Below are 14,823 nucleotides of genomic sequence, written 5' to 3'. Positions count from 1 at the left end.
ATATACACTTCTCACTCAAAGAAGTGAAACTCACAGATATCCAACACATATGTATTAATTTTTTTTTTAATAATAACAATACAGAGTACCTTCTGCAAATTGCTGTTTGACAAAGAGATAGGGATGTTAGACATAAACAGTGCTTTTGCTGGGCGCTAAAACACCACTCATATTTATCTCTGATATCTGAAAAGGAACAAATGGCATTTATCAAAATATGCAAAGACTCGAAATATGATAGTAAAAGACCTTAGGGAAAACATTTATTAAGTTATACATAAAAACAGACTTATTTAATCGCCAGAATCTTAATGATTAAAAAAATATATATATTTATGTCGACAGCTGCATTTTTCACGTCTAATTTAAAAATAATTTACGTTTACATCTTATAAATCTTACTCTAATGATCGCAGCACGACCCGGAAGATAAAGAGGCGCCACTGTCACAACATAATTCCCTCTATCAGAAAACAAAGTAAAAAAAAACAACTGCTACTACTATAAATCAAAAGGATTCATGAAGAACTCGTAAAATGGACATACAGTGAATACTAGCCTCAAATTTAATTTAACCGTAATTTTGTTAAAACCGTGGGGCTTTATTTTGAAAACAACATTTGATCTGAACCCGGAAACAGTGTGTTTTGGATTGTGGCGGTGGATGTTTAGCAACGGGCTGAACGTTTCACCACGTTTCGTCTAAAAATATTATTATTTAACAAAAGTTAATCGGCCACAAAAGTAAAAAAAAAAAGCAATAATAATAATTAAAAATAATAATAATTGACTGGTGATATGCCAAGCAAAGAGTGTGAACGGTATGTAAACAGTTATTTTGGGGTTATATAGGCATGCACTGGTGAAAGACGGTATTACAGCGTTTGATTTTAAGAGTTCGATGACTGGAGATGCACACGTACGAACTGGAGTTGATTCCTCATTCCACTGTGAATTTAGTACAAACAAACAAGTAAACGCAGAAGAAATGTTATTGCTTATCGTGCGTGTGGTTTTGGTTCTAGAAATAACATTGCGCTAGAAATTATATTGCGCCTATAAGTATAATATTGGTACGAATATAGGCGCAATATTGTAAGTAGATGTTATAGTAAAATAAACTAAATTTTACTTTAAAATAATAATTAAAAAACCTTGTATTTTAGTTAAATTATAAAGCGCCTAATTTTAGTTCTGTCTGTCAATAAAGCGTTCCAGTCGTCACGAGTGCGCGAGCTGTCTGCATGATATCATATCAGGCCGTTATTTTTGGTACAAAGCAACGTTATGTTACGTAATGAACCGTACATAGATTGACTTGCTTACGATGTTTAATTAAGAGCAATAAGTTTTGTAAAAGCAAAAATGAACTTTTTGTAAATAAAGTCTTGAACAACGCCGTCTAGACACAATTTAAAAATAGTTCTGATTCTATATATATATATATATATAATATAGAATCAGAAGGACAAAATAGTGTTTTCTACTATGCAATAAAATTTTATAAAACCACTTTTTTTTTGTTTCTTTTTTTAAACGGGGAAAAACTGTATAGACTTATCAACAATAATGAATGGTTATGGGCCATAAACTCGCTAGCTGAGAAGTTTGCGTTCTGCAAGTGAATAACACCTCGTGGTGCCATCCCAAAGAGGCACAAAATCTCTGGCATGGACCTTTTTCTCGACTGTTCCCAGGTGGTGGATCTCAATTCGACCTGTTTTCAAAAAAACTCTTTCGTGGGCATCTGACCATAATACTAGCACTTACCTATTCTATTCTATTCGTTTTTTTAATTTATATATATAAAAAAAATGCTGTGTGTACTGTGCTGGACTAACAGATTTGTCATATCACTAGTATACTGTTTCCCTCTTGCTGGTCTGATTGATTCTATTGTGGTCCTCATTTGTAAGTCATTTTGGATAAAAGTGTCTGTTAAAGGATTCAATTTAAATACATAATAATCTGCCAGTTTCATGTACCTCTCATTTGTTCATAGATAACCAACCTACAACTGAAGACATTCATTTTCATTAAGAAACTAAAAGTAAGTTATTTAGATTTGATTCAATTTAGTGAAATATGATTAAATATGAACTTTAAAATGTAAAATTTGTATTACCAGTAAAAAAAAATTTTTCAGGTCTATGCAATATTTATAGTTATTTATTGTTTTTGATGGTTGATGTATATTTAGTTTTAATTAAATTTATGTTGATGTAAACTCATGTGCCATATTGTTACTGAGGTTTAAATCTTATTAATATGTCATTTGGGTCTTTTTGTATCTCAGTGGCTTTCAGGAGAGATCGAAATATTAGAGATATTTACGAGGAACGGTTTCCTCCTGAAAGAGGGGTAAATACTTATTTTTTGTAGCTGTTTTTGACCACAATCAGACATTTGGATTATGCTGTGAGACAAGCTTTGTTTGATTATACAGGGTCCATATCCAAGAGGAGCTCGAGGGGACAGGAGACCTCCCTTTGGGCGGCCAGACGAGGATTATGGCCGTGGTTTTGAATACGATGGACCTCGGTTTAATCCAAACAGTGCTCCTCGCAACTACCATGGAGAGGATCAGAGAGGATATCATGGAGACAGCCATCACTCATTTCCAAATGAGCACAGGGGTGGTCCACGCAGTCGAAGGGTAAGAATCTGAGGTCAAATATACAGTCATTTCTTTTCTTCTGTTTTTATTTCTGCCTTTTCGTTTTTTTATTCTGGTTAAAGGTGCATATATAAAGGCATATATGTACATTCATTGGAATGGTTTCAGTTAGGTTTAAATAAAAAGAAGAAAAAAATCAGATATGTAAACACTCAACGATTGCAATTGTATATCTCACTTCATCATTATATAATTCTGTTTTGGATTTTAACAGGAAGACTTCCCGTACTACAGAGGGCAGCGAGAGGAGCCTCATGGTGGACGTCAAATTGACTTCAGGTATTTAACCTGATAACTGTCACTCACGTTTTTGAAGATAGACTTGAATGTGCATGATACAAACCTAAATTTTTATATTTCATGACTGAAAACATTTTGTAACATGATTTTGATGTGCCATTTACATGGTAATGCAATGTCTGATTTTAAAATGAAGGATGAATTTTGAGATTTTATGTTTTCAAGTGATATATAACTTCTGATGATTTCTAAAATGTGATAGAGAAAAAGGCAACGAGGAAGTCTTTTTTTTAAACAAAGGTCAAAGCTCCTTTTGTAATGTAGATTTCTGAGGGTGCACTCTTGTCATAAATTGATCTATTACTTTTCCTACATAATTTTTAACAAAAAATATTGGTATAATATTTATTTGGGAGTCTTAGACCTTTCCAACGGTATATAGTTTGTCAATATTAGATTAAATTTGATTGTAATATAGTATAGTCAATGTAGGTGTCCCGTATACGGGACGGGGTGACATTTAACAGGTTAATAACTTCAAAATGCCACAAAGGAAAAGATGTATTCATACATTTTTCATGGCCGTATTCTAAATAAATTGAGCCATCTTTTCTCTTTCTACTCTTTGGATATGGTGGAATTCATGTAATCAGATTAGAATTAAATTAAATTCAGTTTTTTTGTCATTGAACATGTAAGGTACAAGGCAACAAAATACAGTTAGCATCTAACCAGAAGTGCAATAAGCAGTAACTATGTTACAAATGTACAATAAATATACATATGTATACATAATATACATAAATATACAGATAAGGCTATGGACATGGGTATAAGGCTATGGCCATTTAGCAGAAGTTACATAAATTGAGCCATCTTTTCTCTTTCTACTCTTTGGAATAGTGGAAATACTCACTATTTTATTAATGTATTCAGATTAGATATTGCAAAAGTTACTAATGCAAAATGGTTGCGTGCATTTCCGATAACCTCCAAACATGGTTTGAGTGGCCTTACAAAACATTTTGGATCCCCTTTACAATCTTTTTTTTTTAGTGCTGACCATTTCAGGATCTTAATACAATGTGTAGACAGAATCAAGGGAGGATATTTCCATTGAAGCATGCGTCATTTCCCCAGCAGATGGCAGAACTGCTCCATCTGAAAACAAGCTGTGTTCCCTCCAGCTATAATGCCTTGTTTTTATACTTTGCATAAGTGAAGAAAGGAAACCAAGAAACAAAGTGAAGTTTCTTACGAAAGAGCATAAATCAAACTCTGAGTTGTCCTACATTCTCTGTTTTGGTTTTTGTGGTTCAGCTCCCATGGAAATACCCACAGACAGTCACTCTGCCAGCTGGATGATCAGTGTGCATCCCAGTGGTTTTCTGTATCTCAAAATCTGCCTGTTGGGTAATTAATTGCAACAGTTAACAGCAGGATGGGGTGCAGCCAAATGAACTTTGTGTTGGACACACCCCAAAAAAAGCTCTAAATGGTGACATCATTGTTTTCTAGATGAGTAAAATTGCAAGACAAAGAGTCTGTATAAGCAAGCAGTATTTTTTGTAAAGTAGAAACAGAATACACTTGCATAGGATTCAAAAAACAGGAATAATTTAAATTTTCACTCAGAAATTGCTTGTCAATTTCACAATCGTATATATATATATATATATGTGTGTGTGTGTGTGTGTATATATATATATATATATATATATATATATAAGTTGTTTTTGGCCCAGTTTTACCAGATGGTGGCGCTTTTGTAATTGGACAGTGAATCATGCTCGTCTAAACCTCTCTTCTTATTAAAGTTAGACATTCCCAAGATTCAGTTTCGAAGAATTACCTTTATATGGTTTTATAACGCATCTTCCTTTACCTATTCAGTGCTCTAATCTGTTCGGGATGGTTTGCAATTGGGAGAGAGGGGTTGACCTTATTTTTGGCTTGGGGTAATATCCTGGCTTCATATCGGCATTAAAGACAGACATGTGGTAATTTGCTCTGTTAGTCCAGGGCAGACAGGGTCACCTGCACTTCAAACAGATGTGAGGGTCATTAAAGTTTTGCGAGGTCACTGTGTGCGGACATATTGTCGTGTTTGATAGAGGGGAACCTGGCTGGGGTTCAGACCAGGGTCACTCAACCAGGTGCCTTTGATTCTGTTACGTCCTCCCTCTCGCCTGTTTGGCAGGCCGTATAAGTGGCACGTAATGGGCCTGCGCAACCGGAGGGTCCTGGTAGGGAGAGCGAGTGGAGGGGGAGCAGAGTAAACTGAAGGGTGTTTTACTGCCGCCAGGACAGATGTGTGTTAATGAATGTTTTGGCTGCGGGCGGACTCTGTTAGGCAGCGCTGCAACTTTTAACAAGCCTCATTTTGCACTCCTCTTTGTGCAGTTTATATTTAGTTGCTTTTTACAAGCAGGATGTGAAGCCTCTGGCTTGGTTCTTACACAAATAGGTAAAGTCTTAAATGAAGCAGAGCTCAGTGTGGAAACTAGTTTAAGAGAATCTCCTCTGTGTCATCAGGACCGGGGGTGTTCTGCTGCATAACCAACAGGTTTTAAATCTTTAAAAAGTCTTTAAAGACATTTAAAAGGCTTTAATGTGCATTACTAAATCAAAACTACCCCCTGCTTTTCTGAATATATTATTGACCCCTAAAAGCCTTTCAACACCTAAAGCCGGGGATAGTTCACCCAAAAATGAAAATGCAGAAAACTTCTTTTTTTTCTTCTTTTTTTTTTTTTTTTATTAGGTTCTATTGTTGTTTTTAACCTTGCTGACTTTTATACAAGGGACAAAAACAATTAAAACAGCCTTCAAAATATAATCTTTTGTCTTCCACAGGAGAAAGACAGTCATATGTGTTAAGAAAGTATATATGATAAATATGAAAAGATTATCATTTGACTTGAGGCGGTGGAAACACCTCATCACCTCTCCCTTGACCCTTCATCTCAATACACTCCGCGTCTGACCTTACAGAGCACGGTTCATAAACTAGCATCTGAGATTAACAGATTGTCCTCACCTTAACCCCCTTCTTAACCCGTAAGAGGACAGTGGACAGCTATTTAAACCACACATACTTTGATTTTTTTGCTTATTTTGTATATTTCTTGAACACATTTTGGCCATAAATTTTGCTTTTGTTCATTTTGATTATTTTGGATTAGTTTGATCTGTTTTGGTCTAGTATTTAAACTTTTGTAGAATGTTGTTACAATTTAAAATAACTCTTCTGTTTTAATATATTTTAAATTGTAATTTATTCTTGTGATTGCAAAGAATTAGATTTTTACTTTTTTTTGCTGTCATCATTTTTTTAATTCATTTAGTGTGTTTAAAAAATGTTTGATGAGGAAAAGAAAAATGCTTAATAGTTTTTTACCATAATGTGAATGCAAATATTTGTCTTATTTTCTTGTCTCAGACCGAGCAATCGTGCAGGTCCTGCCCCGAATAGTCGAGTCCAAGGTGCTTACCCTCCGGCCAGGTCTCTGCCTACAGTAGCCCCTGATGCAGGAGACGACACCCTCATACAGGCCATAATGAACATGGACAGGGGGTTTGTATTCAGACACGTTCAAATTAAAATACCCCGTGTTATTCTACTAGTGAACAGACACTCAAGAAAACTTTGTGTATCTGTACTCATCTCTTTCACAGCGAAGAGCGAGAGAACTTGAGAAGAAAGGCGCCCTTCCCTCCAGTACGTGAACGCTCTCCAACTCGGCGGGACGTCCCCCCTTCCCCTCACAGTCGGTCGGGGTCCAGCAGAAGCAGCCGCAGCTACACACCAGAGAAGGGCAAAGTGCACCCTTTCCCTCCCCAGCAGGGGAAAAGTATGAAAAATCCTCAGTCAAAATTCTTGTTCAGTCACTTCAAAGTGTGTATTTGATTTGATATATATTTATTGCACACATATGTATAATAATGCATGTTTAATTTGTAGTTTAAGAGCTCAACAGCTCATATGAAATTGGTAAATGCCAATGATGTTCACAGGTATAGACAGTCTGTCCAGCCTCTCTGCATTTTACTTGGAGAAATCTCATTGGTGGGATCTCCCACACACAGATGGTACAAAGGGTCAGTGCACAGCTTGAAGTGTAGTCTTTGACCTGACGTGGATTATTTGAAACGTGTAGAAGCCTGTTGATTAATTTAAGGGTTTTCTTGACTAATTTGCACGCAAGCGCATTCTAATACACCCAGCTGCAGAGTGGAAGGACTTTCCCTGGTTGCTTTATTTCTCACATAAACTAGTCCTGAATGCTTCCCGGACAGGTTTGATTTGAGTCGTCGTGTTTGAAAATAGACAGGCTTGGACATGACTGACACAAGCGTCCACCGCAGAGCTCCGATCACAGATGATGTCACTCAAAGCCTGTCCTAATAAAGACTCCCATCTGTGTTTGTTACACTGTGCTCTGTTACTATAATTAGATTCTCATTAAAAAGGTCCAGAGCGATTCTTCGAGCTGCTAATATTGGATGCACGTTTTTGGGATGATATGATCTAAACGTCTCTATATTATGCGGCTCTGAGAAGATGGAGCAGGCTTGCATGAGATCATATATTCTGTCCTCTTATACTGATGAAGGAAATGCATCAAAAACACCTGAATAATTGCTCAAAAATTATTGCTTTTGGACAGTTTTTCTCTCTTGTTTTTTGATTGTGATGAACAAAAATGCTTTCCTGTGTTTCAGGGTATGAGGAGCCACTCGTGCCAGGAAGGGGAACGGGTGAGTAAAACATTTTTTTTTTTTTTACATATTTATTATTATGCATCAGAAAGCCAGCATGAATTACATTTTGGAAAATGGTCATTTAGTCTAAAACAAAATAGTTTTTTGGTAAAAAATTTGCAAAGCTTAATGGAACTTGTGGATAAATTTAATAATATAAATGTTTAATGTGTAATATTATTACTATATAACATTTTTTTGTTCTTTTATTGTATTTTAGAATGTAATGATGTGATGGCTTAATCTAGGCTGAACTTTCAGCAGCCATTTCTCCAGACATGTCACAAGATCCTTCAGAAATCATTCTAATATGTTGATTTGCTGCTCAATCAATATTTCTTATAATGATCAAACTTGAAAACAGTAGTGCCGCTTAATGTTTTTTTTGTTTTTTTACAAACGGTGATTCACTAATTCTTTGATGAAGAGAAAGTTTGAAATTGAAATCTTTTGTCACATGATAAATGTCTTTACTTTCACGTTTGATGAATTGAATGCATCCTTGCTAGTTAAGATTATTAATTTCTAATTTCAATTCCCAAACATTTGAGTGGTAGTGTGCATTTCCGTTCCAATTTATAGGATTTTTTTAGGAAATCGAAACTCCTCAAATCGTACTCCTCTTAAATGCTGATAAAGACAGTGTATGGATCAGACACATGGAGATTTAGTTTCGCTTTGCTTTACAAGTTAAAGGTCAGCCCACAGTCACTGTAACTTGAGAGAAAGCGTTGCTAATCGCACCATCGTAGAGCCTCATTTTGTTTGTCTGCTTTCCTCTCACTTCCTTTGGCCAGGGATCGTAAAAAGTCCACAGGCGTGTGTCTGATTGCTATACCTTTCCTTTTTCTCTAGCTTTCATTTGTTCCATTTATACTTCTCTTTGCCAGATGTTTGATGTGCATGAATACATGGCAAAGAGATTTAGATTTGAATCTTAAATCTGTGTAAATCTCCACATAACTTCTGGTTCTAGACTTCACTCTGCTCCAAATCAATTTAGCAACAGTCCTTCATCTCTCACCGAAGGAATCCGTAGGTGTTGAGCCTACAGCTCACACGGAGAGGGTCACAGGGTGACACTGCAGGCACCTGGCAGGTCAAGCAAGGCCATATTCCATGACTTTCTGGTGGATGTTGATCCACGTCCAAACTATAGCTGCATTGTTGGATTACGTCCTACAACAGATGCTTTGTTTCTTATGTTCTGATCCTGGTCTTTCATCTTCTACAGACAGGGAAAGGCCCCCCGGCCCCTCCGTGAGTGCATCACGTGACGGTTCGCCCCATAGCGCCGTATCAGCCACTAAGGTGAGTCACACAACACACACAGCTCCCAAACAGATGTACTTACCAGAACACTGTCTTTTATCCACTGAAATAATAAAGCGTGACATGCCAGCAGTTTCAGCTTATGGTGAAAAAACACAAGTCAGTGACTGAAGAGTTTTTTCCTTCTTTTTGAAAAGCTGTTTGCTTGTGCTATCCTCTCTCTCTCATATGATGGATTTTAAAGAGTCCTGTATGACGTATGAAGGCCAAGCGGCCCGGGTCGTGTTTATTCAGACTGTAAGCAGGGTTCTGACACAAAACATGACAGGTCGCTGAAGGAGAGTCATGGACAACATTGGGCCACCCAGACTGCAGTAAGGCTAAAAAAAAGAGGGAGAAATCCATTAGCTCAACTCTCGGCTTTAACACGAGATCTTATCGGCGACTCTGAGCACTCTGGACATGCTCTAGGGAGCACTGAGAGCCTAAAACAATGTTGTTTAGCTGTTACTCTCATAGGTATTCTCCTATTTTTCCTTTTTTGCATTTAGGTGAACTGAATCTGAGAACAATCACGGTGAACATACAAAATATTTTATCTGATTTTTGTTTTTCTAAAAAAAGTAAATGAATGAATCTCTGTCGAATATGTTTTATTTGTAATGCAAACAAGTTCTTTCAGTGATTCCCGAGACATGGGATGAAACTGCTTAAAATAATTTATTTGTAGTTTAATTTATAGTTTTGTGTTTTTTTTTTTTTTTGTTTTTTTTTTATAATTTAATAGATTATTGTTTGTGCATGTTCAGTGTCACTACTATAGTATGTGAGCTCAGACACTCAAATTGTAAAGAAATTGTTCAGGATTTTTAGATGTTTTTAGCATTTTAAGTAGGTACTATTAATATTTATCAACACCAGAAAAATATCATTTCGGATGGGTTAAATGCAGAGCACAAATTCTGAGTATGGGTCACCATACTTGGCTGAATGTCACTTCACTTTCACTTTCACTTACATATGTTTGATATGCAAAAATTATATATATATATATATATATATATATATATATATATATATACATACATATATATAGCCAAGTATGGTGACCCATACTCAGAATTTGTGCTCTGCATTTAACCCATCCGAAATGCACACACACAGAGCAGTGAACACACACACACACACACTGTGAGCACACACCCGGAGCAGTGGGCAGCCATTTATGCTGCGCCGCCCGGGGAGCAGTTGGGGGTTCGATGCCTTGCTCAAGGGCACCTAGGTCGTGGAGAGGGAACTGTATATGCACTCCCCCCACCCACAATTCCGTCCGGCCCGGGACTAGAACCCACAACCCTTCGATTGGGAGTCCAACCCTCTAACCATACATACATACATACATACATGTGTGTATATATATATATATATATATATATATATATATATATATATATATATATATATATATATATATATATATATATATATATATATATATATATATATATATATATATATATATATATGTATGTATGTATGTATGTAATAACATACATACATATATACTTTATATATATATATAATTCTTTTTTTTTTTTAATTAAGCTTTTTATAATAAATAGAATATAAATATTTTTTGTATATTAACATTATATTTAATATGTAAAGTATATTATATAATAAAATATTATAATTTAAAATAAATGTTATGTCATAATGAGTATGTAAATATTTATTATATAAACATATATTTCACACATAATTTTTGTATTTGATGGTGACCCATTTTGAATGATAGGCGAGGAGAAACACATTTTGATACATATATAGGGAATAATTTATATTTATTTTTTTGTTTCTTGTTTTTTTTCCCCATTACTCAATTGGTTTTGATTCAGGAATGCTTGAATCAAGATTCAGTTTCAAGCCAACACAACATGAAATGCCTTATTAAAGAACTTGTGTGCATTTCTTTCACCTCTGAACCATATAGAGATGAAAGTTGTTCTAGTTAGTGGACGTCTCAGTCCTCGAGCCTTTGATCTTCTTCCATTGCTCAGCTCATGGGGCATAAGCCATAACCTTGTGCCTTAGATGAAAAGTCTTTGCCAGTGTCAACTGGGCCTGATAGGCGGTCTCTTAAGTTCAACAAACACGCATGTTATGGGGATTCATTGTTTGAAGCACAAAGAATGCCTTGGGAGATCTCGTCTTAAATGTATATTCCTCTCCACTAACTACAAATGATTGTTATTAGCTTGGTTTGGTTGATAAGTGTGGGACAGTTCATTTTCTGAGACAAAAAGTTTCTTCAGATCCAAGTTGTAGATCAAAATAGACAAAGCCAACTTGTTCGACTTTTTTCCTGATTTGTTTCGGTTCTGTCATACGGTGTCGTTGTCCTGCTTTGCTTGTTTTCTGATTTGGAGAAAACAGGACTTTCCTTTTGTTGTTGTTTTCCAGCTTTTGTTGGGGTGTTTTACTCCGAATATGTTTCTGGATTAATGTAGGCTTTAAAAACGTCTTGTTCTGTGTACTGCAGGAGGACGTGACTACGGTGGAAGGGCCCCCAGATGAAGTTCCACCCACCGTTGATGAAGCTTCCTCCGTCATGGATGATGTTCAAGAACAACGAGCTCAAGCTATTTCTGCCAAGGCTCAGGAAATTGAGAAGGTTTGAGAAATGCCCCAGACACTTTTGAGCTTTTATTTCATTAGGTCTGTAGGTCTTTTTTTTAATGGCCACATACTTGTTTTAACGCCTACTGTTCAGGATGCTGTATATTATTAATAGGTTTGGCAGAGTTAAAGAAATAGTTTACCTATAACACTTTAGGTGAGTTACTACTTTAATGCATTGAAAGATTACATTATTATTTTCAACAACAACATTTAAAAAAGCATTTTGAGTACTTTTGAGCACTACCACTTGCATGTATTTTGTATTTTTCTTTCCTTTTTGGTCACTGCATTTACTAAGGAGATACAACGGTAAAATACCCACCCTCTCAGCTTTCTTTTCCTCTTTACTGGCCCTATTAAATGATAGATGGGATCCCGCAGGAGTGGTGCACCAGCCCTCCTGTTGAGCATCAGCCTTCGGCTCGAATGCTGCTGACGCTGCATGATTTTAACTGTTGGCTTTTGACCCAGTCTTGAGCTTTATTAGGTTATATAAATGTCGAAAACAAATCAGATTTTTTTGTATGCACGGCCAAGCTCTCAATCACTTAAAAATCAGTTACATCTTTGACATATCAACATTTCTGTCATTTGTTCAGGATTTTAGTTTTTTCTTTGCTTCTTTTGAAGTGTGTTTTTTCATCTCCCCTTAACGCACATATTTCAGTGGCAGTGTGTGGATGCCTTTCAGGCCAAAGCCTGCTATTTCACAAACTGTGTGTGTGTGTGTATGTGTGTTGTTTGTAAGTGTCCACCAGATGTTTAGCTTCTCCTTCAATCTGGTCTAGCCATCTCTACACTCTGCACTTTACCTTTTTTAAGCAAGTATTTAGCTGGCATGCACTATACAGCATTTATATATATATATATATATATATATATATATATATATATATATATATATATATATATATATATATATATATATATATATATATATATATATACATATACATATACATACACACACACACACACACACACGCAAACACAACTAAACAATGTACATCTAAAGGGTCTGACATAAAAGGAGATATTCTGAATAATGTGCTAGTCGCTCTTTTCCATGCAGTAACATTGAGTGGGGTCCAAGTATTTTAAGTGTCAAAGCATCATAAAAATGGTCTGTGCAACACTTGAGCTAGTTTCCATGTCTTCTCAAACCATATGATGGCTTTAAAACAGGAAATCTTGAACCCTTGATCTCCTTGATTCAAACATGAGAGTGTATGTGATTTGACAAACAATTGTTCTTTTACGTTTGATCTTTTCTGTTCTGTTATCATTTGTTTTATCACTCAATTTGAATGATTAATTAATGAATCGGACTGATCTGGTTCTTGAGTTCAACACTTAATCAATGATCTGCTCACAACATTTAACGATTTACAGAGGACAATTCAGTAAATAATGACTTCAAGTTCAGTTTGATTCTACCATACGCTATCATATGATTTCAGAAACCTTGAAGTATAGTGCACAAGTTGTTGTGGACCACTTTTGATTCTTTATGTGTTGCCTTTGCATCCTTTTTAAAGCTTGAAAGCCAGCATCCGCATTGGGACTTATTAAAGATCAACCAGTACAATTCTTCAAAATTATTACACCAAAGAAAAAGGTGCTTTTGAGGTCCATCAGGAATGTTTGATTCCTTAATAAAATAATAGACTGATGCACAGTTGCCCCCAAAGACCTTTACATGTTGTTTTGCAGTGTTTTTTGTGCTCCTGTTCAAGAACACAAGCATAAACGTTTACCTCCTTATCTATATGCTACTGTATGCACAGCAAATTTGCTTACAGAATTCAATTCACAAGATATTTTATTGGATAAGTTCATTGCATGTAACTGATGTTTCCTGTAACTGTTAGTACATATTGTACAACTGAATGTATTGAATTTTCACGTGAGAAAAAAATCTGTATACTTTGATATAACTTTGGTCTTACAAAACTAGATGTGAACTTTCACTGAACCACTCTGAAAGTTATTAGTGTATAGATTCTTTCCCATTCTTCTCACTTGTCTCTCCCGCCCTTCCTGAATAATTCTCTGCTATCTTAACTCCGAATCAGGAATAAGCCTCCCACAGTACAAAAATGACACTTGAAAGACTGTACAAGAATGCACACACTCTCAAGGTCCCGTTCAGCTTTCCTGTTTGATTGGGTAACAGAGGTGGGGTTCACAGGAAGTGTGTCGAAGTAGAGCATGCTCTACGAAATCGCTTCCCAGCATTCTTGGCATTAGGAATTATTTAATCTCAGTGGTATCTTTGTATGCTCAAGGTTATAAAATGTCTCATAAAAGGAAAGCATAGCAATATGAATTCAAATCATAATTAGTAATATTTAAAAAATTGGATCATTACAAAGCAGTAGAAAAATGGTAAGATATAGAAAAAAAAAGAAAAATAGTGGTCGTTGAGAATTTCTTGTTAACCTCTGCTTTAGATCAACCTTACATTAGTTTAGTAATGGTTTATTATTTTCTACTGTACTCAGACGACTTTCCGACAACAGTACCATGATCCCCTCTTCTCATCTAATTTGAATGTAATTCTAGGCCACACATACAGTTAATGCCCACATGGACTCTCAGTTAAGTTATTCATGGAAATCTTGTGTAATCTGACTCTCTCTTGCAGGGCCAGGATCTGTAACTCATGTTTGCAAACAATAAAATGGGCAAAAACAAAAATAGACTTTAAGGACGTAAATATCAGAGAATGTAAAGGTGTGGTCACATTTACTGTTGCTCGATAAAATTTCACAGTTAAAATCGAGTTTTAGTAGGAGTCTGCGATTCGTGAATTGACCAAAGCAGATTTCTCAATCAGGTTTTCACGAGAGTTCGCTCCATTAACAAACAGTGACTTAAGATACAAGAGTGCATATTGACGAACAATGGACCTTTTTTTCTGCTAAATTTTTCTGGATTTTTGCTAATGTGATCTTGCCTTTAGACACGGACTGTATTGACTTGGACCAGCAAACGGCCACCCAAGAAACCATTCAAAACTCCTTAGCAACCACATAATGTCCTGGAAACCGCAAATTGTGCAAAGGCAAGCAGCGCTACAATTACTATATTACTACTAGGTTAAACTCTTGTTTCCTTAGTATACTATATGGTGCTGATCTAAATTTATAACTAATATTATTTTCTTAAAAAAAAAAATTAAATGG

The 14,823-nt window shown here is 35.8% G+C and overlaps 1 protein-coding gene across 4 annotated transcripts in view; it reads left to right on the top strand.

Moving 5' to 3' along the window:
* LOC127975568 (periphilin-1-like) overlaps positions 1-14,823 on the top strand; it is a 38,272-nt gene that overhangs the window by 20,774 nt on the left and 2,675 nt on the right. The window contains exons 1-11 of one of the 4 annotated variants that reach the window (XM_052579708.1): positions 637-821; positions 2,003-2,050; positions 2,297-2,361; positions 2,447-2,656; positions 2,892-2,956; positions 6,360-6,494; positions 6,596-6,771; positions 6,935-7,018; positions 7,643-7,678; positions 8,916-8,992; positions 11,496-11,627. In XM_052579708.1, coding sequence (XP_052435668.1) covers position 2,050; positions 2,297-2,361; positions 2,447-2,656; positions 2,892-2,956; positions 6,360-6,494; positions 6,596-6,771; positions 6,935-7,018; positions 7,643-7,678; positions 8,916-8,992; positions 11,496-11,627 — 981 coding nt within the window. In that variant the 5' untranslated portion in view covers positions 637-821; positions 2,003-2,049. Of the gene's footprint in view, positions 1-636; positions 822-950; positions 974-2,002; positions 2,051-2,296; positions 2,362-2,446; positions 2,657-2,891; positions 2,957-6,359; positions 6,495-6,595; positions 6,772-6,934; positions 7,019-7,642; positions 7,679-8,915; positions 8,993-11,495; positions 11,628-14,823 lie in introns of those variants that run through there. The other 3 variants (XM_052579710.1, XM_052579709.1, XM_052579711.1) reach the window with 3 other exon arrangements.

Source organism: Carassius gibelio, chromosome A4, assembly GCF_023724105.1.
Source record: "Carassius gibelio isolate Cgi1373 ecotype wild population from Czech Republic chromosome A4, carGib1.2-hapl.c, whole genome shotgun sequence".
NCBI lineage: Eukaryota > Metazoa > Chordata > Actinopteri > Cypriniformes > Cyprinidae > Carassius > Carassius gibelio.
Note: the sequence above shows the minus strand (reverse complement) of the source record. Positions and strands in the feature narration are given on the sequence as shown.